The sequence below is a fragment of the Cyanistes caeruleus genome, unplaced genomic scaffold, assembly GCF_971803275.1.
Source record: "Cyanistes caeruleus unplaced genomic scaffold, bCyaCae1.hap1.1 HAP1_SCAFFOLD_87, whole genome shotgun sequence".
NCBI lineage: Eukaryota > Metazoa > Chordata > Aves > Passeriformes > Paridae > Cyanistes > Cyanistes caeruleus.
In genome coordinates this window covers 755,942-780,007 of record NW_028255892.1, presented here as the reverse complement: position 1 = coordinate 780,007, position 24,066 = coordinate 755,942, and the positions used below count along the sequence as shown (strand labels likewise).

The 24,066-nt window shown below is 41.2% G+C and overlaps 2 protein-coding genes across 2 annotated transcripts in view; one reads left to right on the top strand and one right to left on the bottom strand.

Moving 5' to 3' along the window:
- LOC147646666 (uncharacterized) overlaps positions 1 to 24,066 on the top strand; it is a 713,664-nt gene that overhangs the window by 7,200 nt on the left and 682,398 nt on the right. The window lies entirely within an intron of this gene.
- LOC147646679 (serine/threonine-protein kinase PAK 1-like) overlaps positions 1 to 24,066 on the bottom strand; it is a 30,357-nt gene that overhangs the window by 3,169 nt on the left and 3,122 nt on the right. Inside the window, exons 3-6 of the mRNA XM_086873088.1 lie at positions 23,780 to 23,897; positions 23,257 to 23,356; positions 22,596 to 22,792; positions 21,085 to 21,245 (exon numbers count right to left, since the gene is read on the bottom strand). Of these exons, the coding sequence (XP_086729214.1) occupies positions 21,085 to 21,245; positions 22,596 to 22,792; positions 23,257 to 23,356; positions 23,780 to 23,897 (576 nt within the window). The remainder of the gene's footprint in view (positions 1 to 21,084; positions 21,246 to 22,595; positions 22,793 to 23,256; positions 23,357 to 23,779; positions 23,898 to 24,066) is intronic.

The following is a 24,066-nucleotide window of genomic DNA, read 5'->3' as shown; positions in this document are numbered from 1 at the left end:
AGAAACCTCAAAATCCCACAAAATTCCAGAAAAACCTCACAAAATTTCAGAAAAAATCCACAAATTTCCCTAAATCTTCTCATAAGCTTACCAAATTCCAGAAATATCCCACAAAAATCTCCAAAAATTTCTGCACAAAGAAAAATCCCACACAATTCTTATAGGCTCCTCAAAATCCCACAAAATCCCAGAAAAACCCCACAAACTTGCAAAAAAACCCGCACAAATTTCCTAAAATCTTCTCATAAGCCCACCAAATTCTAGAAACATCCCACAAAAATCTCCACAAATTTCCACACAGTCTAAGAAAAATCCCACACAATTCTTCAAGGCTCCTCAAAATCCCACAAAATTGAAGAAAATTTCCACAACTTACAAGAAAATTCCAGAAAATTCCCTTAAACTTCTGAAAACCCCACCAAATTCCAGAAACACCCTACAAAATCTCCACTAATTTCCACGCAATCTAAGAAAAAGGCCCTCAAAATTCTTCAAGTCTCCGCAGAATCCCACGAAATTCCAGACAATTCCAAAACATTCCAAAGAAATCCCACCAAATTCCAGAAACATCTCACAAAATTCCAGAAAAAAATCCACAAAACCCCCAATATCTTCTCATAAGCCCACCAAATTCCAGAAATATCCCACAAAATCGCCTCAAATTTCCACACAATCTAAGAAAAATCCCACACAATTCTTCAAGGCTCCTCAAAATCCCACCAAATTCCAGAAAATTACCACAACATTCCAAAACAATCCCACCAAATTCCAGAAACACCTCACAAACTTACAAAAAAAACCCCCACGAAGTCCCCAAAATCTTCTCATAAGCCCACCAACTTCCAGATACATCCCACACAATCTTTACAAATTTCCACTAAACCTAAGAAAGATCCCTCAAAGTTCTTCAAGTCTCCTCAATATCCCACAAAATTCCACAGAAACTCCACGACATTCAAAAAAAAATCCTAAAAATTCCAGAAACATCCCACAAATTCCTTCAGGTCTCCTCAAAATCCCACAAAATTCCAGACAATTCCTCAACATTCCAAAGAAATCCCACCAAATTCCAGAAACATCTCACAAAATTCCAGAAAAAAAAAGCAAACTTACCCAGAATCTTCTCATAAGCCTACCAAACTCCAGAAATATCCCACAAAATCTCCACAAGTTTCCACACATTCTAACAAAAATCCCACACAATTCTCCAAGGCTCCTCAAAATCCCACAAAATCCAAGAAAACTGCCACAACATTCCAAAAAAATCCAATAAAATTCCCTAAATCTTCTGAAACCCCCAAAAATTCCAGAAAATCACCACAAAAATCTCCACTAATTTCCGCACAATCTAAGGAAAATCCCACACAATTCTTCAAGGCTCCTCAAAATCCCACAAAATTCAAGAAAATTACCACAACATTCCAAAAAAATCCACAAAATTCCCAAAATCTTCTCATAAGCCCACCAAATTCCAGAAACATCCCACAAAATCTCCACAGATTTCCACACAATCTAAGAAAAACCCCTCAAAATTCTTCAAGTCTCCTCAAAATCCCACAAAATTGAAGACAATTACCACAACTTTACAAGAAAATTCCAGAAAATTCCCTTAAACTTCTGAAAACCCCACCAAATTCCAGAAACACCCTACAAAATCTCCACTAATTTCCACGCAATCAAAGAAAAAGGCCCTCAAAATTCTTCCAGTCTTCTCAGAATCCCACAAAATTCCAGACAATTCCAAAACATTCCAAAGAAATCCCACCAAATTTCAGAAACATCTCACAAAATTCCAGAAAATCTCCAAAAAAACCTCCACAAATTTCCACAAAGTCTAAGAAAAATATCACACAATTCTTCAAGGCTCCTCAAAATCACACAAAATTCAAGAAAATTACCACAACTTTACAAGAAAATTCCAGAAAATTCCCTTAAACTTCTGAAAACCCCACCAAATTCCAGAAACACCCTACAAAATCTCCACTAATTTCCACGCAATCTAAGAAAAAGGCCCTCAAAATTCTTCAAGTCTCCGCAGAATCCCACAAAATTCCAGACAATTCCAAAACATTCCAAAGAAATCCCACCAAATTCCAGAAACATCCCACCAAATTCCAGAAAAAAATCCACAAAACCCCCAATATCTTCTCATAAGCCTACCAAATTCCAGAAATATCACACAAAATCGCCTCAAATTTCCACACAATCTAAGAAAAATCCCACACAATTCTTCAAGGCTCCTCAAAATCCCACAAAATCCAAGAAAACTGCCACAACATTCCAAAAAAATCCAACAAAATTCCCTAAATCTTCTGAAAACCCCACCAAATTCCAGAAAATCTCCACAAAAATCTTCACTAATTTCCGCACAATCTAAGGAAAATCCCACACAATTCTTCAAGGCTCCTCAAAATCCCACAAAATTCCAGAAAATTACCACAACATTCCAAAACAATCCCACCAAATTCCAGAAACACCTCACAAACTTACAAAAAAAACCCCCACGAAGTCCCCAAAATCTTCTCATAAGCCCACCAACTTCCAGATACATCCCACACAATCTTTACAAATTTCCACTAAACCTAAGAAAGATCCCTCAAAGTTCTTCAAGTCTCCTCAATATCCCACAAAATTCCAGACAATTCCTTAACATTCCAAAGAAATCCCACCAAATTCCAGAAACATGTCACAAAATTCCAGAAAAAAAAAGCAAAATTACTCAGAATCTTCTCATAAGCCTACCAAATTCCAGAAATATGCCAAAAAATCTCCACAAGTTTCCACGCAATCTAAGAAAAACCCCACACAATTCTTCAAGTCTCCTCAAAATCCCACAAAATCCACGAAAACAGCCACAACATTCCAAAAAAATCCAACAAAATTCCCTAAATCTTCTGAAAACCCCACAAAATTACAGAAAATCTCCACTAATTTCCAAAAAATCTAAGAAAAATCCCACACAATTCTTCAAGGCTCCTCAATATCCTACAATATTCACGAAAATTACCACAACTTTACAAGTAAATTCCAGAAAATTCCCTTAAACTTCTGAAAACCCCACCAAATTCCAGAAACACCCTACAAAATATCCACTAATTTCCACGCAATCAAAGAAAAAGGCCCTCAAAATTCTTCAAGTCTCCTCAGAATCCCACAGAATTACAGACAATTCCAAAACATTCCAAAGAAATCCCACCAAATTCCAGAAACATCCCACAAAATTCCAGAAAAAAATCCACAAAACCCCCAATATCTTCTCATAAGCCCACCAAATTCCAGAAATATCCCACAAAATCGCCTCAAATTTCCACACAATCTAAGAAAAATCCCACACAATTCTTCAAGGCTCCTCAAAATCCCAAAAAATCCAAGAAAACTGCCACAACATTCCAAAAAAATCCAACAAAATTCCCTAAATCTTCTGAAAACCCCACCAAATTCCATAAAATCACCACAAAAATCTCCACTAATTTCCGCAAAATCTAAGGAAAATCCCACACAATTCTTCAAGGCTCCTCAAAATCCCACAAAATTCAAGAAAATTACCACAACATTCCAAAGAAATCCCACCAAATTCCAAAAATCTTCTCGTAAGCCCACCAAATTTCAGAAACATCCCACAAAATCTCCACTAATTTCCACACAATCTAATAAAAATGTACTCAAAATTCTTCAAGTCTTCTCAAAATCCCACAAAATTCCAGAAAATTACCACAACATTCCAAAACAATCCCACCAAATTCCAGAAACACCTCACAAACTTCCAAAAAAAATCCCCACGAAGTCCCCAAAATCTTCTCATAAGCCCACCAACTTCCAGATACATCCCACATAATCTTTACAAATTTCCACTAAACCTAAGAAAGATCCCTCAAAGTTCTTCAAGTCTCCTCAATATCCCACAAAATTCCACAGAAACTCCACAACATTCAAAAAAAAATCCTAAAAATTCCAGAAACATCCCACAAATTCCTTCAAGTCTCCTCAAAATCCCACAAAATTCCAGAAACATTGAACAAAATTCCAGAAAAAACCCCACGAAATTCCCTAAATCTTCTCATAAGCTTACAAAACTCCGGAAATATCCCACAAAAATCTCCACAAGTTTCCACGCAATCTAAGAAAAATCCCACACAATTCTTCAAGTCTTTTCAAAATCCTACAAAATTCCATAAACATTCCACAATATTACAGAAAAACCCCACAAAATTCCCTAAATCTTCTCAAAACCCTACCAAATTCCAGAAATATCCCACTTAATCTTCACAAATTTCCACAAAGCCTAAGAAAAATCCCACAAAATTCTTCAAGGCTCCTCAATATCCTACAAAATTCCTCAAAAACCCCACAACATTCAAAAAAAATCCTAACAATTCTAGAAACAACCCACAAAATCTCTCAAGTCTTCTCAGAATCCCACATAATTCCAGACAATTCCAAAACATTCCAAAGAAATCCCACCAAATTACAGAAACATCCCACAAAATTCCAGAAAAAAATCCACAAAACCCCCAATATCTTCTCATAAGCCCACCAAATTCCAGAAACATCCCACAAAATCTCCACAAATTTCCACGCAATCTAAGAAAAACCTTTCAGAATTCTTCAAGTCTCCTCAAAATCCCACAAAATTCCATAAACATTACACAAAATTCCTGAAAAAAACCCACAAAATTCCCAAAATCTTCTCATAAGCTTACCACATTCCAGAAATATCCCACAAAAATCTCCACAAATTTCCATGCAATCTAAGAAAAATCCCACACAATTCATCAAGGCTGCTTAAAATCCCACAAAATTCCAGAAAATTACCACAACTTTCCAAAAAAATCCCACAAAATTCCATAAAACTTTAGAAAACCCTACCAAATTCTTGAAATATCCCCACCAAATCTCCACTAATTTCCTCACAATCTAAGAAAAATGTACTCAAAATTCTTCAAGTCTCTCCAAAATCACCCAAATTACAAAAAAACCCACAAAATTCCAGAAACATCCCACCAAATTCCAGAAAAATTTCAAAAAATGGCAGAAAACACCCACAAAAGTTCCTAAATCTTCTCAAAACCCTACCAAATTCTAGAAACATCCCTCATAATCTTTACAAATTTCCACTAAACCTAAGAAAAATCCTTAAAAATTCTTCAAGTCTCCTCAATATCCCAAAAAATTCCACAGAAACCACAAAACATTCCAAAAAAATCCTAACACTTCTAGAAACACCCCACAAAATCCTTCAAGTCTCCTCAAAATCCCACAAAATTCCATACAATTCCACAACATTCAAAAAAAATCCCACCAAATTCCAGATACATTCCCTCAAAATTCCAGAAAAGTTCCTGAATCTTCTCATAAGTCCACCAAATTCCAGAAACATCCCACAAAATCTCCACAAATTTCCACACAGTCTAAGAAAAACCCCTCAAAATTCTTCAAGTCTCCTCAAAATAACACAAAATTCCAGAATAGTCCACAAAATTCCAGAAAAAAAACATGAAATTACCTTAATATTCTCATAAGCCCACCAAATTCCAAAAACACCCTACAAAATCTCCACTAATTTCCACAAAATCTAAGAAAAAGGCCATCAAAATTCTTCAAGTCTCCTCAAAATCACCCAAATTACAGAAAAACATCACAAAATTCCAGAAACATCCCTCAAAATTCCAGAAAAATCCCAAAAAATGGCAGAAAACACCCACAAAATTTCCTAAATCTTCTCAAAACCTTACGACATTCCAGAATCATCCCACATAATCTTTACAAATTTCCACAAAACCTTAGAAAAATCCCTCAAAATTCTTCAAGTCCCCTCAATATCCCACAATGATCCACAAAACCCCAAAACATTCCAAAAAAATCCCAAAAATTCTAGAAACATCCCACAAAATTCTAGAAAAAAAGCAAGAAATTCCTTTAATCTTCTCACAGGCTCACAAAATTCCAGATATATCCCACAAAATTCTCCACAAATTTCCACACAATCTAAGAAAAATGCCTAAAAAATTTTCATGAGTCTTCGAAATGTTTCAAAATTTGAAAAAAATCTCACAAAATTCAAGAAACTTCCACAAAAATCTCTTCAATATCCCACAAAATTTTTTAAAAAAATCACAGAACATTAAAGAAAAAAATACCACAAAATTCCCTAAATCTTCTCAAAACTTTACTGAATTCCAGAAACATCCCACAAAATCTCCACAATTTCCACAAAATTCTACAAAAATCCCTCAAAATTTGAGAAAATTCCACAAAATTTAAGAGAAGTTTGACAACATTTGAAAAAAATACCACAAAATTACCTAAATTTTCTCCCTTCACCAAATTCCAGAAACATCTCACAAAATCTCCACTAATTTCCAGAAAATATTAGAAATATCCCTCAAAATTCATCAAGTTTCCTCAATATATCACAAAATTCCACAAAAATCCTACAAAATTGCAGCAAAAACCCCAAAAAATCCTTAAATCTTCTCATAACCCTACCAAATTTTTGAAACATCCCACAAAATCTCCACAAAGTTCCACAAAATCTAAGAAAAATCCCGCAGAATTCTACATGTTTCCTCAATATCCCTCAAAATTCTACAATACCCCCTCCAAATTCTGGAAATATCCCACAAAATCTCCACAAATTTCCACACAATCTAAGAAAAATCCCACAAAATTCTTCAAGTCTTCTCAAAATCCCACAAAATTCTACAAAAATTCCACAAAAGTGCCACAAAATTCTTCAAAATGTCACCAAATTCCAGAAACATAAAAAAAATCTCTTCCAATTTCCACAACATTCCAAAATATTTCCTCAAAATTCCAGAAACATCCACACAGATCTCTTCCACTTTCCACAAAATTCCAGAAATATCCCTCAAAATTCTTCAAGTCTCTTCATTATCCCACAACATTCCAGAAAAATCCCACAAAATTCAAAAAAAATCCCCAAAAATAGCATATAAATCCCTCAAAATTGCAGAAAAAAATAAAATAAGTCCTTAAATCTTCTCAAAACCGAATCAAATTTTTGAAACATCCCACAAAATCTCCACAAATTTCCACAAAATCTAAGAAAAAGCCCAGAAAATTCTTCAAGTCTTCCCAAAATCTTTCAAAATTTCACAAAAACCTCAATAATTCCAGAATCATCCCACAAAATCTCCTCATCATTCCAGAATAACTCAAAAAAATCCTACAAAATTCCAAAAAAATACCCCCGAAGAATTCCATCAATCTTCTCAAAATCCCACCGAATTCCAGAAACATCCCAAAAAATTTCCACAAATTCCCACAAAATCTAAGAAAGATGCCTGAAAATTCTTCATGTCTCCACAATATCCTTCAAAATTCCATAAAACCCCCATGAAATTCCAGAAGCATCACACAAAATTTAAGGAACAATCCCACAATATTCCAGAAAAATCCCCCAAAAATTCTTCAAGACTCCTCAAAATCCCACAAAATTTCACAACATTCAAAAAAAATCCCACAAAAGTATTTAAATTTTATCAAAATCCCACAAAAGCTCAGAAAAATCCCATGAAATTCCAGAAAAATCCCACCAAAATCCCTGAAACGTCTCAAAACCCTACCAAATTCCAGAAACATCCCAAAAAATCTGCTCCAATTTCCACAAAGCCTAAGAAAAATCCCCCAAAATTCCTCAAGTCTCCTCAAAATCCCACAAAATTCCACAAAAACCCCACAACATTCCATAAAAATCCCAATAATTCTATAAACCTCCCACAAAATCCTTCAAGTCTCCTTAAAATCCCACAAAATGGCAGAAAACACCCACAAAATTTCCTAAAACTTCTCAAAACCCTACACATTTCCAGAAACATCCCAAAGTATCTTCATAAATTTCTACAAAATTCCAGAAAAATCCCATAAAATTGCAGAGAAATAAAAAAAACTCTCAATCTTATCAAAACCCTACCAATTTCCAGAAACATCCCACAGGATCTCCTCCTATTTACACAGAATTCCAGAAAAAAAAATCACAAAATTATTGAAAAGCCCCACAAAATTCAAGAAAAATCCCACCAAATTCCAGAAAAATCCCACAAAATTCCCTAAATCTTCACAAAACCCTACCAAATTCCAGAAACATCCACAACATCTCCACAGTGTTCAACAAAATTCCAGAAAAATACCAAAAAACTCTTCAAGTCTTCTCAGAATCTTACAAAATTCTAGAAAAATCCTCAAAATTCCAGAAAATTTCCCACAAAATTCCCTAAATCTCCTCAATATCTCACAAAATTTTACAAAATATCCCACAAAATTCCACAAATTTCTCACAAAATTCCAGTAAAATCTGATGAAATTGTTAGCGTTCAGGAACACACATAATCACGAATGATTATATGCAGGTGCTTTATTAAGAGATCTGGGTGTCAGGGGTACACATACCCAAATCTGACCCGACTTGGTTTTGAGCTGAACATGTTTTTGTACTCTATCGTTATATAACTTACATATTAATTATTAAACTTACATCGTTCTATTGTATACATTGATGTTACCCAAGCATGGATTTCTCATGATCCCCCTCAGACCCCTAACATTGTTCCTCATCTTCTTTAAACAATAATTATATCTAATCACATCTAACAATTGTATCATTTATCATCTACTGACTACACAGGTGCAGTTTCACCTGATCTTTAGCAAGGACAAGGCCTAACATTTCCCAGAGCCTACTTTTCCCAGGCTTGCCAAACCTAACTTTATTTCTAAGTCCCTGAATTTTCTAAGATTTTAAGACCTTTTACTATTATTCCCCCCTTTGAAAGCATTTTCACTTCACTAGAAGTGCAAATGTTTTCACTTGTTACAGTCCTTTGTTTCTGAGTTTATACTTGATGTTCTTTGAATCCTTGATTGATGTAAGCGTTGTCCTGGATGTTGTCACGAACTGGAGAACCAGAAGATGGTGGATGTGGATCTCACATCAGTGCCTTTATTATTTTCTGGTTCCAGGACATTTTTTTCCGTATTTCTCCCTTGAAGATGCTGTCAACTAACCTCATATTGCTGAGAATACAGTTAGTAAGATGATCACACTCTCAATGATAGATTTAATCCATGAACTCACGTTCCACCCTAAACCTTTGAAGATTTTGCCTAATCAACTTGTAAACAAATCCTTTTGCTCTTCCTGTGCTCCGTGCTCTATTTGTTGCAATTGATTGATGTCATATTCTACATGTGCAGTCACATTTGGGGTGTGAATGCAGCAATGATCAATCCATCCCTTTAAAAAAACTCACACACTCCATGCTCTTTCAGGAGTAGTAAATTGTAATTGTATGTTTAGTTCTTTAAATCTTTCTCAGGTCACTCTTGCTAATTTATCTACCGGACCTGTAAGTTTGTACATTTCTCTCTTCTGATAGTTTGCTATAGGACCAATCAAAGACTCTAGGGTCCACCCAAATTTCACTCTACTAGAGGCTTCTTGCCAAGTGTCATCCTGATTCTGTTCCTATCCTAATCTTCCCTAGCTATGCCTGTGTCTAGCCACTGAGTTGTTTTTTAAGCAGATTTCACATTTTGACATTACTGATTTTGCCATTGTTAGCATCCGTACCGAGATTAATTTTTGTTTCATCAATTTCACCAATGCCTCTGCACCCCAATGACATTTGTTATGTTTCATTTGTAGAACTTTATTGGAGGACTGCCAGCGACTCAGCACTCTTCACAGAAGTAAACGTGAACGACATTTATTTCTATCTTTAGCACACCTTTTATAGGGTTCTACAGGGCCTGCGAGCAGAGCAAGTTACTATTGGCTAACACACACAGGTTTACATTTTTTCTCCTGTACACAAGGATATTGTTTTGCTTTACTCTCTCTTCTGCAGGAAGGTTTCAAGGACTTTAGCCTTTAATATCACGACTTATTTCAAAGACTGGTTTGTGCAGACAGGCCTTTACTAATATATAAAGTATAGCAACCATTCCCCCTTTCTCTTTTTGCACAAACCAGGCTTTGGATGTGACTCATTCTATACTCTTATGAAGACAAGATAACACACAACTTAGACTTTCATCCCGATTAACATTACAAGTAAAGTCCGTCCCCCTTCTAGCACAAGAGACCTCAACCATCCAGTGATGCCCCAGCTGGAGAACCAGCTTCCAGTGGGGTCACTATCTTCTTTCAGGGCATGTAACCTATCCTGTAGCTGCTGCAGTTGCCCATGGATGGAAACTGAATGATCAGTAAGATTCAGACAGCACATGCCTTCAAACTCCCCACAACCACGTCCTTGTGCTAAGAGCAAAAAGTCAATTGTGGCTCGATTTTGTAATACTGCATGACGTACACTACTCACATCGGCTGAAAGTTCACTTAACATCATGGATGTTAAGTTCAATCCTTCTTAGTCTAACAAGCAAGCCTTTTTAGAGTTGCTAAGCTTTAATTCATTCAGGCTTCACTTTGACTGTTTGATGTTTTTTATTTTATCAACTACATTCAGCAATTGGTGTAAGCTTGGATGGAAACAAAGTAAGTTTCCCAAAATAACAGGGTTTTCTATGTGGATTTGCAGGAATCTAATTCCATGCTCTATCTTTACAAATTAGGAATATGGAACTAAGTAATCGCTTTGGTAATTGTCCTGTGAGATTGCACCACTAATAAAGGCTTTACTCTGTGTAGTAATGAGATCAGCTATAGGGTTGACAGCAGCCCAGTGCTGCATTACTTTGTTGGAATGACTTTTTGTTGGGGGTTCAAACATTATCCATCCACCTGAGGTATTGGTGGAACCTAACAAATCTAATTCTTCTGAGGGCTGCATGGTAACATTGAGAACTTTGGTAAATTTTGCTTGCCAACAGGCTTCAAGTTGTCTTAATGTGAAGCCAACAGTGCAATTGCACTCTTGCAACATTGCCAATTGATTCAGTCGAGTCTCATTACTAATTAAACCTTTAAATGCTGGAGGATCCCATTCAGGGACTCCTATGAGACAGGTGTGAAAAGGATCTCCAGGTGTGGCTAGGCTCAAACACATTGACCTTTGGCCAGTTCAGTGTGCCAGAGTGACCCATATGTTCTGTCACTTTTGGATGTTAGTTAGCAGACAGTTGGTCAGGACTATACACAACACAATTACCATAAGCAGTTTGTTCCATGTAAATGACACCATACTTGCAAACTCACAGCTAAACTTTAACGTTAAATGAACTTTCAAAGCTCATTTCATTTCACTAGCTCTTGAAGGGGGAAATGCTTATACTTTATACCAATATAACAATTCCTATATAGGCTAAACTCTTTATCTTAAACTATTATCTAACTACTTTTAACACACATGCTCTGGTATATATGTAGTCTAAGTGTGGAAGCAATTTGCTGAAAGGGTAAACACACAACTACAATTTGCTTTATATACAGTTAGATGGAGTCTCTACACTTTTCTTAGATCTTCTACAGAATTTCCTTCACAAACAGACTATGATTTAACACGATTCAGTCTTGGAACGTTCACTGCTCCCGTGATGTCAGCTGGCAGCTGATCGGTGACTGAGGGCTTTGATGTTCAGGTTGTTCTTCACATCCTTCTAAATCTTAAAACAAAGGATAACTGAAAAATTGGTAGAGACACAACATCATAATAACAACATAAAATTTCTGTTGGTAAACTGTCTGTGTAGTGTTCAGACACAACTGTGTCCTGACAGCTCCACTTCTGATCAATGTCTGGAGTACCAAGGCTGTGTGGTGACTTCTCTGTTCACTGATCTCGTGTGTTCAGAGGCAGACAGTCTGGTCAGATGGACAGGTGACCTTCTTGAACCTGTCAACAAAACACAGACACTTCTTCCTTTGAAGTTAATGAATTACACTAATCAAATGCTTTTAGGGCATCAATTTCCCCCATTTTTTTTTTTTTTAAATAAAAATGAGATGTACTTCTGTTATACACATCAATATTAACACAAAACCATATACACAATGAATAAGAACCTATAACAGTTAAAAATCAATCAAATTATAAACATTATTAATAACATATGTAATATAAAACTACTATTAATTACTAAAACACTGCACCAGCATCCCATAGTTTGCAAACAAACAGAAACAAAAAATCATCAGTGAAGGATTGGATAACCACCTCCGGAAATGATTCTCCAAGCCCACTTCAAAACTGATCCAGCTGTCATATTAATAGGGTCAAATTGCTGAGTCAAAAAGTGACTCAAATACTGATTTGGGACAGAAAACATCTGGATCTGTTGGCAAACATTCTGTCCAGGTAAAGTCAAGGCTTGGCCAGGGCCTGGCTTTAAACTGGAAAGATGCCTCTTAACTCATTTCTAAAACAAGGTTCTCAATAGTAGCAGCTAGGAGATGCTTACAGCACAGCAAACTGTTAAAATGCATTTGTACAAAGCAAATGATCAGAAGCCTCAGGTTCCAGACCAATTAAACCATGCAGCAGTTGGTTTAATCTGAAATCTCTCCCATGGCAGCTGTGCCTCAGCAATGGTACATCTTCTTAAAATTCTGGAAACACTGAAAAATAAGAAAGCTATAACAAACAAAACTGCAGAGATTGTAACAACCAATAGAACTCCTGATGAAGTCAAGGGTGTCACAGACTGCATTCCCTTCTATCCACAAGCAGGTTTCACCACCGTTCTGTCACAGCTGTCTCAGTTGTGGCTATCTTCATCTCTCTAGGAAAATAACTATACTTTGCAGTTTAGACAAGTGTCTCCAATAAAACATAAAACAATTTAAATTAAACAATATTTAAAATTAATAAAATTAATTATAACAAAAGGAAATAACAAAACTTAACCTTAAAAGAATATCTAAGTTATAAAACTTAACTTAAAAACATTCAAGCCTGAACATAATAGAACTTGACTTCTCTTAATTCTATTAACACTTAATCTATATTAAATAAAAACATACCTTAATCTTATTCTGTTACTACAAAGAGGCAACTAAAAGTTTGGTATGTACCTTTTAAACACAATATAACAGTAACATGGATTCACTATAAAGATTATAAAAATGTAACAAGTACATCACAATTCTATGTCATCTAGCTTTGAGAATAACTCACAATAACTGCAAATGGTACTAAAAATACTTATTCATAACAGGAATTTGCCTAGTATATGTTTAAATTGGTTAGGATTTTAAAGTGCAGTTTTTCTAGAGAAAAACCACAACAACACAGGATTTGGCAAGTTGCCATTCAGCTTTTGTAGCACTTTTCAGAAACATTAAGTCCAATTCTTAAACTAAAATCTAAAATCCAAATTGGCATATATGCAGTTATATGTGTTTTATATAACAAAAGGACTCACATTGAAATTACCTTATTAAAATTGTGGAAAAAACAAGCAAATGGGTAATATATACTTTAACTTAACTTTGTCTTGTACAGTAAAGTTCACTTAACTAATTAATTTTTTTAAACCATAAATATCTTTTGTAGATAACATCAATTGGAAGGTTTTCTTAGTAGCTGTAAATTATACCATATTTTAACCTTAGGTTTTAAGGCTAATTATTGCAAGGTAACTTCTGTTAATATTCACCTTAAACACCTTTTTTTTTTAAAAGGGGCCTTTTTAAACTTTCAAAGAATCACAATAATTTCTCCAGGAAAACTCTAAAAACTACAACTAATACTTACTTACATAATTACTTAAAACACAAAATTAACTCTAAAAGGGTATATAAAAACATTTTAAAAAACCAATGAACCATGACTTTTTAACAAACTGGGTACTATCCTGGTGCTTTTTCTTAGAGAGGGAGCAGGGGGTGGACTGCCCGCCCTGCTGCTGCTCTCTGCTGCTGTTATCTTTATTCACATTCTCCACATACTCTCGCAGAAAAAAAACAAAACAAAAAAACACCTCACAAAGTTAACTTTAACACATACAGTTGTTTCTCTCAATCTCTCTTGTTCACTGATAAAAACCTTAAAAAGGGGCACAATTTTTACAAAAGCAAGCGATGTTACACAAAAATCTCTCATGGCCAGGTGCTAACAATGTTGACCATTGCAGCTTATCAGCTTCTAATTACAGTGATGAATTTCGAACTAGGTACCATATAGTTTGTGATTTTTTGGCTATTTTGTCTCTTTTTGAAGCTGCCTGAGCCACCTGTTTCTGCTCAGCTGTTTCTGTAATTGTTCAGTGTGGCCTTGGAACTTTTTCTGCACTGCTTCTGCCCCGGGGGTGCCCCCGCTCTCTGCGCACACCTCAGTGCTCCCCCATGTCCCCCTGGTTCGGGTGGAAACCAATCTAAATTTGGATTCTTTTCCTCCAGGGTAGCAAAGTTGGAACTTAAATAAGATTGTAGTGTTAAGAGTGACTCCAAAAGTGAAGCAAATAGTTCAGGATATATCACATCCTGCCGTAACTGAACAGATTCTGTTTGTTGTTTCAGCGTTTGCTCTGGAATTTCTTTCTCATTATTTCCTTCTCTCTGACTCTCCCTCCCTCTTTCCATGGGCAGCATAGATAGGAGTGTTTGCCCAGCAGTGGGAGGCAAAGGCGTGAGCATACCCATAAGCAAGAAGTCCAGGGAGCTCCTTGCGCAAATCAAAACCCTTAAGCTGTGGCTTTTCTAAAAAGCAGGTAAATAAATCATGTGCTGCTTGCCTTTCCATCTTACCGTCAGCGCTGTTGCAGCCCTACAAGGTTTGGCAGCACGTTACGGCCAGGACTCTCCTCTGAGGTCGCCTGGGGCGCGGCACCGTTGCTTTTCGCCGTCCTTGCTGCGGAGGACCCGTCCCCTGTCGCCGACTCCCGTGGCCTTCGCTTTTTAATGTCCCAAAGGTCCCAAAGGTCCCAAGGGTCCCATTTGTTCGGGCGCCATTTGATGAGTTCGGCGGGAGACAAGCAGCACTCAATATGAATGATCAGCAAGTCTCATTTATTGGCAACTCCAAACTCCCTATATAACATCAATAATTAGGCCCACACATAGTGCAAAAGCAAGCTCATTATTGGGTATTTCGTTTAAGGACAACTCCACCTAGTTCCACCTTCTTGTGGTCGTTCATCTGTGCTGAATCCACATTCTTCTGATCACAGTGTCCTGTTCTCAGTTCACAGTTATCACTAAGGTCTTTCTGACTTTGCAACATCTCATACCAACTACACTCCACTGTTGTTTAATTCTTTCTCAGCTAATTGCTGCATGGGAACACGACCTTTGTTAGCTAGCCACTCTTCCACACTGCTGAGCTTCGGGAGCCTCCCGGGAAGCACCAGCCCTCCCCAGCCCACCCTTGGTAGGACTTTTTCTTTTCTCTCTGCTGACAATTTTATCCCCAAAACTGCCGTGGGAACGTTGTAACCAAGCACATCCTCCAGCGCTGCACTTTCCTCCTGTGAATTCCCTGTGCAGGGAATGTGGCTGTGCTTTTCCCTGCTCTGTTCACTGACAAACAAACCTGAGCCCGTGGGACTGTCAGAGCTCCTCCATGCAATGAAATCAGGTTGTGTTTCTCATGGCATGTTCTGGAGGAGCTTTTCCTGGTGTGTCTTGTGCTGCTGGAAATGACACAAGAGCCAGGAGGGAACAGAAGCTGCTGCTGCCCGTTGGCTCAGGGCCAGGGAACCAAGTTGTGCTCCCGGGCAGTTGGGCCCTGCTGGAAGCAGAGCCGCGTTTCCCTTGAGCAGCTCAAGCTTGTGACAGCTCCAAACAGGAAACCTCAGCAGAAAACTCTTCCTCCAAACTCAGCTCTTTCCCTCCTGCAGCTGTTTGGGAAAGAGCCTCAAAGCACAGACTCTGCTGGGAGCCATTGGTGCATTTCCTCCCTCCTGGCAGCAGCAGCTCCTGAGCCCTTCACGGGCTCCTGGCCCTTCGCAAACCCTTCAGCTCCCTTTCAACTCTCAGCACTCACTAACATGTGCATTTCTTTCATATTTAAACTGCATTTAAACTTGTCTTTTTCTCTCCTCTCTATCTTTTTAATCTCCTCTTTATCTCCTTTAATCCCATCAGCACCAGTAGGATGGGGATGGAGTCTTGGGGTGGGTGTGGGATGAACTGAGGATCCAGCAGAGAAGGGCAAGGCAGAGGGGAGAGGACTCAGCCAACCCTTCTCCTGCTCTCTCCTCCCCCAGGCTCCAGCTAAAGCAAGTCAGACTGGAAAGGATCCCACAAATGCTGTGTTCTCCTCCCTCTGAGCTTGGCTGGGGATCCTCAGCTTCAGCCTGGTGCAGTGGCTGAGATTCTCTAATTTGATTTTTTGGCTAATGCACTAAATAATGTGGTGGGTTTAGCGCTGGCTGAAATCTCCAGGGCACTTACTCATTTCTCACTGTGAGATATGGATTAGGAGAAGGGCAAAACCAGGCTTAAAACTTAGAAGGAATAAAGAAACTTTATTAACAGGACTACAAGAATGAGAAACCAGAATAAAACTTACAGAATGCCTTTCCTCTCCTGAATAACTTTTGTTGTTGTTTTTTTTAACTGACAGCATAGAGATAGAACTTCGGATGTTAAAACAGTATTCATTACACAAGAGTTTTTTATTAGTTTTTGTAGGGAGAGGAGTTTTTTCTTATTGTATCATGAAGACTTTTTTACAAGAAACAGGTTTTTTGTGGTTTTTTATTTTTACAAATAGCAGGCATCTGGGAAAAAAATTTTCTATTGTGACATTTTTCTCATTTTTACAGCTCTCCTAGAGGTGTGTCTATGGGTTATGAATTCATGGGGTGTTATTTTAAGGATGAGTTGTTTGAAGGCAGATGTTTTCTTCATTTGTTTTTCTGATCATCTTTGAAAACAGAAGTTTTCTACTTCTCTCCCTGGGTGCAATGGGCATGTTATTGTTTTTATTTATTTTCTGTTCAAGCTTTTCATGGGATTACAGTTATTTTAACATTTGTTTCATTAATGGATGCTTTTGTTTAGATTTGCAGTTTTAATACTTTATTTTATACTTTTTTTCATGAAGTAAATGAGATATTTTAGTATATCAATGATTATCTCTATAGTCTTACTAAATGATTATTTTAGTTTCAATTGCCATTTTTTCATTTATTTTCTATCTGAGGTTTGGCCTTTTTTTTTACTGACTTTGATGTTTTTATGTTGTTTTTTTGTGTGTTATTATTTTGTCCTTTTCTGTCCCTGGAGAGATGAACAAGGTTTGTAGGTCTCATGTCTGTATTGAAAGGGTTAATATCTTGCCCAGCCTCATAATCTTCCTAGTGTTCCAAATAAATAGGTACTGTGAGGGATACATATCACAGGTGAGCACCCACTGCACAATCTGCTTTGGATTAAATCCCATCTCCGTCTTCATCAGCTCACAGTCACTGTGACACTATTCCTGCATGGAAGAAACAGGCTGGGATGGCCCTTTCTGCTTTTGATCCTTTTATTGGCAAATGAAATATTCTATTTGAAAACATTCAAACCTTAGAGTTTCTTTGTATTTTCACCTGAAAATGCTGCCAGCCGAGGTTCCCAAGTGTGTGGTACGTGTTTGTGTGCACAGAGCAAAGGTGTCAGCCTGTGTGCGTGGCCCGGGTGTCTGTCAATGTCCATTGAAGCAGACGGCTGGAAGGGGGCTCTGCCCGCCCTGCGCTGCTCCGGGGCTGGGGCTGGGCTGGCAGAGGCTGCAGAGCGCTCTGAGAGGCACAGCCTCAGCCCCGGCCGGCATCTTGTGCACGGTGGCACAGCCTCAGCCCCGGCCGCCATCTTGTGCACGGTGGCACAGCCTCAGCCCCGGCCGACATCTTGTGCACGGTGGCACAGCCTCAGCTCCGCCCGCCATCTTGTGCACGGTGGCACAGCCTCAGCCCCGGCCGCCATCTTGTGCACGGTGGCACAGCCTCGGCCCCGGCCGCCATCTTGTGCATGCTGGCAGCTCTGGGGGCTGTGCGAGGGAAGCTCTTCCCCAGCGCTGTTTCGCGTCCTTTCCTTTCCCAGGATGGCATTTGGAAATGTTTCTTCGGCCCTATCAATACACAACTCACTGTCTTACTCAGTTTATACTTAGAAGGTTCTAAGAAGACAATGAAAAGCATAGTGTGATTATGATGCACAAATAGTAGTCAAGAAAACAGTACTCCACAGTGTAGGGCCTACAGAGCAGGGATTTTTTTATTCAATGCCAGGAGTGAGGGAGAAAGCTCCACCACAAACTCACTTGTCCGTTCTTTGCACAGGACAAGTTTTTAAACTTTTTTAACTTGATGGGCATATTCTACTTTCCTAAGCTTCATATTTTCTAATTCTGTGAGTATGGAAGCCCTTGCAGCAGGGCTCTGCATGACGTAGTTGTCAGCCTCCTGGTAGTTGTTTTGGATGAAGGCTCAGGGGCTAACTGAATTCAAAAGGCCTTTTTCTTACACTTCAACACTTCCCTTTTCTGGGAATTCAACACAAACTTATAGTCAATAAATTCTGCAAGTGCTCTTGCTGCGTGAGGCCACATTGTGTCTTTCATTCAGCAATTCATGAAGAAAACACAAATTGCCTACTGAGACCCTTCTGCTCCCTCCCAAATCACTACTCAAGAACAAGCCTCAGGCACATGCCCATAGTCCCTCTCTGCCAGCAGCTCCGAGCTGCATTGCACAGTGCTTGCTGTGCCCCAGAGAGCACCAAGCAGGCTGGCCTGGTGCCCCTGAATATTTCTGCAAAGCCCTCTGCATTTCACACCTTTGCTGTGGCTCAGTGCAGAGCTCCAGGATTGCAGGCGCTTGGTCCCAGAGCTGTGTGAGGCAGTGGCTCGTGCAGATGTGCCCTGACTTGCTATCAGTGCCTCACGCTGGCCTCGGTTCCCCTGGCAGAAATGCCGTGCCTGAAGGACACTGCCCTGTGCTGGAGCCTGCGGAGCAGCCCGGCTCCCTCCCCTTGTGCCCAGAGTGCTGCACACACTGCTGACCATTGCCAGGAGTTCCAGGGCAGGCGGCAGAAGAGCAGCAATGGTCAGGCAGGGCAGCAGCCCTGGGCTGCTCTTTGCCTTTCTCTCCTCCTGTGCAGACTCCAGACAGCCCATGGCACCAGTGTGTGCTGTGCCCAGCATGGCGCCGCTTCCCCTCAGGAGCAGCCAGCTGCCAGCTTGGCTCTGAGAGCGGAGGATTTGCCTGGGGCCAGCAAGAGGCAGCCAGGGCCAGGCTGCTGCCTCTTGCAGCTCCAAGGGCCTCCTTCCAGCCTGCCTCTGCCGAGGCTCAGGCTTCTCCAGGCTCTGCCAGGGCTCTGCTGGGGCTCCAGCCTGGCCAAGGCCGGGCCCGCTCTCACCTCACAGTCGCTGACAGCTCTGCACCACACGAGACCTTGCACAGCACCCTCACTGCTCTTTCTGCTTTCTCTCTTCAGCCAGACTCTCCTCCAGCCAAAGAAATTTCTCTTAGGGATACAAATCCAAGTGGCAGGAACCCAAATACTCTCGAGTCACATCTGCACAGCCTGCATCTGCACAGGATGTTTGCATTGCACCGCTCCTCCTTTGGTTTTTCCTGCAAATGCCATTGTTGTTTCTGCCTCAAATAGAAATGTCAGAGCTGGGCAAAACTTGTCCAGTTGGCCATATTCCAAAGGCAGTGTGGTCTGGAGAGGATGAATGAAGAGGAGCCTTCCCCCCTTACAAACTGTACCAAAGAAGCCATCAATGTCACTTTCCACCTCTAAGAAAAAACTGACAATTCAGGAGGAAATGTTGAGCTTTCTCACAGGGTCAGAAGGAGAGAAATGTTCCAAAGGAGTTGAGATTTTAGAAATTTTATTTAAAATCCTACTCTACAATCCTACACTACAAACCTACACTACCATCCTGCACTACAATCCTACTCTATAATCCTACTCTATAATCCTACTCTGCAATCCTACTCTATAATCCTACTCTAAGTTGGTCATGGAGAAGACAGTTCTAAATTAATTGTTGCATTCCTGCCTCCTCCTTCCACTTCTTTACTGCAACGATGAGAGGTGCCAGGCTGGACCCAGGCATGGCCGATGTTATAAACTGATGCTGCAGAAAGGAAAAGAAAACAAGAAAGCATGATTTTCCAAGCTAAGAGCTTCAAAGGCAGGGGAATACTTTTGAAATGAAATGGGGATTGAGTCAGAGTAGGTCAGGGGCATGGGGCAAGAGTGGCACAGGTTGCCCCAAGAGCTGGTAGGTGGCCCACCCCTGGAAATATCTGAGGTGTGAGTATCCTGATCTCTTGAAAGATGTCCCTGCTCATTGCAGGACACAGACTAGATGACCTTTCCATGTCCCTGTGTGTTAGTTTGAGATGAATTGACATTTAGGGAAAGAAGTAAGAAACCCCGCACAGAAGTGATTTCTTTGAGAGAAGCTGCTGGGAGCTTCCTCTGTGCCTGAGACAGGCCAATGGCTGGCTAGTTCTGAGAACTGACAACATTTTGCACCATTTAGAAATGAGATGCACCTCTGTGATGATGCACATTTTGAAAACCACCAGCCCGGGCACTGGCCCTCTTTGCTTCCGGAGCCCGAAGGTAACGGAGCTCTGGTGAGGCCGGCCCTGCTCGCCCACGGCCTGTGCTCCTGGGGGAGGCCGGGCCAGAGCCCAGCGGCTCCCGGGCGGGGGATGGAGGCTGCGGGACCCCGGCCCCAGGCTGGGCCAGGCCACGGCTGCTGACATCTTGCCCACACTAAACCCTCTCCCCGGCGTGCAGCGACGGCTCCAGGCCGAGCCTCCCCTCCCAGCGGCTCCCGGGCAGAGAGAGGGGCCCAGCACAGCCTGAAATCCAACACCGTGACTGCCATGACCTGGGTGAGATTGAACCCTTTCACTGCACAGATGAGACCTTTCTTATTCTTGTGGGCCTGATAATAAAATTTGTTATTCCTTTGAAGTTTGAAGCCTGTTTTGCCCTTCTCCTAATCCATAGCTCCCAGCAAGAAATGAGTAAGTGCCCTGGTGATTTTAGCCAGCGCTAAAACCCAGCACTCCCTGCCAGCCCAGCCCAGTCTAGGATTGCTCCCCACTGTCAGCTGAACAGCACCAAGGTTGGAAGGGAGGAGGATGTGGGCTCATCTGATGCCTTGGATTTCAGTGGAGGAGGAGCCCATCCCTGGGACACTGTTTCACCTGCAGCCCTTTTGGCATTTTACCTGCAGCAGCTCCTTGGCAGACCAGCGCTGCGCCTCGCCTTTCTGCAGGCAGCAGCTCAGGAAGTCACGCAGCAAAGGCGAGAATTGCTCGGGCTGCCGCAGCTGTGGGCTCCCTTCTGTGGCTATGTGGAATTTAGCCTGGAGAAAAAGGAAACACAAGGCTCCACCTGCTTCTTTCCCATCTGGAACTGCTCTCCCAGAGCCCATTGTTCCAGCTCCACTCTGCAGTGGCAATTTTTGCCCTGGCAGAGAGGCAGAGATGACTTTCCTGTAGCATTTGGATGACGACTTTCCTGTATCATGAAAAAACCCAAGCCCCAAAGCCACAGCTTTGCCAACATCCAGCAGATCTTGCCTTGGCAGCTGATTTCATTGCCTGATCTAGTTAGTGGCAACTACATCAGCAAATATGTGTTTCCTTCTCGGAGGATTCCCAGCAGCTTGGCAGCCTTTTTGGAAGAGGAATTTTGCTATTCTAACTAACTCTACTATTTCCAAGAATTATTACATGAAAAGAATCTCTGCAGTGCTTGTTGGTCCCTTAAGCACAGCTGCCATAAAACAAAACTCGTCAGGCTTTTTGTCTTGTTCTTGAAAATGATGGTAATTGGAAGGAAAGAAAGGAAATGCAGCAGGTGTTCCTCAGGGAAGGAAACAAACCTTTGGAATCTCATTTTCAACACAGACTCATTAAGATGCCTCCACAAATGTATTGGGTTGAAAATGCCTGTTTGGGCACACAGGAGCCACCTGCAGCTCTGTCTCTCAGCACTCTGAAAATTTCAGGTTCCCTTATGTGGCAAAAGGAAAATATTCATGGTGAAATCAGAAGTGTCATCCCTGTGGTAACCCTGTGCTCATTGGATTCTCAAGTCAATGCATTAACGCTGTGCCCATCCCAGAAAGTGCCAGGAAACAAACAGGAGGTTTTGGCAGGCTCTCCCCGTCACCAGGCTCCAGCTTGGTGATATGGAGAAAGTGGCTTGGGTTAGGAAAGAAGGTGGTCACTGAGTGTCTCAGCAGCACTGCACAAGAAGCAGAAGAGACTCTGGCTTTACAGCCTCATCTCCAGGTTCCAGGCAAGTTTCCCTGTGAGAAGAATGGGGGTGCACTTCTTCTCTCAAAAGCACTGTTTTAGAAACTTGGTTTGCTTTGAGTTTCTTTGCTTCATTTCTGGAAAGATAACAGCAGCTCTGAGATGCTTGTTTCCTATTCTTGGGGCCATCTACACAGCCAAAAGAGCTGGAACGACTTCTAAGGCAAAGCAAAATGCTGCCTGAGAATGGAGATGGTTTGGGCGAGGTAAGGCTTGAGTTCCCCCAGTGCTGCAACCAAAGCTCCAGCAGATGCTGATGTGCTGCAGGGCCATTTGTAGAAGGGGCCTTGGTGGAAGTACTTCCAGCAGATGGCCATGGGATTATGTGCAGTGAGCAGAGAACACGGGACAGGTGAGAAAGACAGCGGGATCAGAGAGTATTTGCTCCTTACCGATCGAGCAGTGAAACTGTCATAAGGAGTTTTTTGTTCGGCCATTTCAATTGCCACAATTCCAAAAGACCACACGTCCACTTTGGGGCCATATGGTTGACGCTGCACCACTTCAGGTGCCATCCACCAAGGAGTCCCGGTCACCGAGCACCGCTGATTTTGCTCAGGGGTGAGCTGAGCAGAAAGGCCAAAATCAGCTGAGGAGAAAGCAAAATACTCTTTTAATTTTCATACTCTCAATTAGGAAACCAAGCCAGAGAATTCCCCAGTGGAAGTTTGAGAATGTGCAGTTGAATTTCCTGGGCAACACTCCCTGCTCTCTTTCCTTAGGGCTTTAGCCAAGGAAATATGAATTGGCTACTTCAAACATCCCCCCATTTCTTACACTTCCTCCAGCAGTGCCTTTTGTTCCCCTGAAGGTTTAGATTGCAACTCCCTCCCTCTGGAAGGAACACACACAGACACACACAGAGCAATAGCACTCTTGGCTGCTTGTGGCTCCTTGTCATAGCTGTGTGCACCCTGCAACTGTGCCTTCAGCCCACAGCAGGGGGGACCCCTGCACTGCCAGCAGCAGCATTTTGGGGGAGCTGGCAGTCACTGAAAGCAGCCCCACACCCCCCATTCCTGGAAGGCTGAAGCTGAGCAAGAATACACTGACCCAGCTTGACAGAGCCGTCGGTTCTGAGAAGGATGTTGTTGCTCTTGACATCTCGATGGATCACGTGGTTGGAGTGAAGAAAATCCAGTCCTTGCAGGCACTGAGAGAGAAAAGAGAACCAGGGGGGCAAAAAGTAGTGCTGTGAGTTCATCGCACAAGCAAGGAAACAGCTGTGGAAGGTTCCCTTTGCAGGGGAACGGGGAGGAATGGCAGAACACAGCACCATTGAGAGCAAGAGCCTGCTGCTCCAACAGGAGCAGAGCAGCACCTTTCTCAGTGGAGAACTGCAAATGCCAATGCAAGAGACAGAGCTAGAATACAAGAGCAGGGGATAAGAGTACAGGAAGTGAGTCCAGTGAGTGTAGGGGCACTGGCAGACAGTTCCCTTGAGATGCTCTTGCTTGCCCATAGCCGAGGAGCAACACAGAAACCAAGCCTGGCCCATGAAATCCCTCCCGTTCTGAGCCCCTGTTTCCCAGACAATGCAGCTCAAGGCCTTGGAAGCACAGATGGGATCCCTGACCTCCCGACTGACAGCTGCAATCTCTCCTTCAGACATTTGAATCTCGTCGATGAGATCTCTCAGAGTGCCTCCATCCATGTACTCCATCACCAGCCAGAGTTCCTCATGAACAAGGTAGCTGAAAAAAGGAAACAAGGCCATGCAGGTGAACATGCACGGCTAGCTTGGTTTTTTGCTTGAGTCTTGTTTCTGGGTCCCTTGGAGACAAGGGCAGAAGTAAAGGCATAGACATTGCCTCTAGGCTGTGCAGTGTTTGCAGTCTGTGCTGTCTCAAGGAGAAAGGCAGT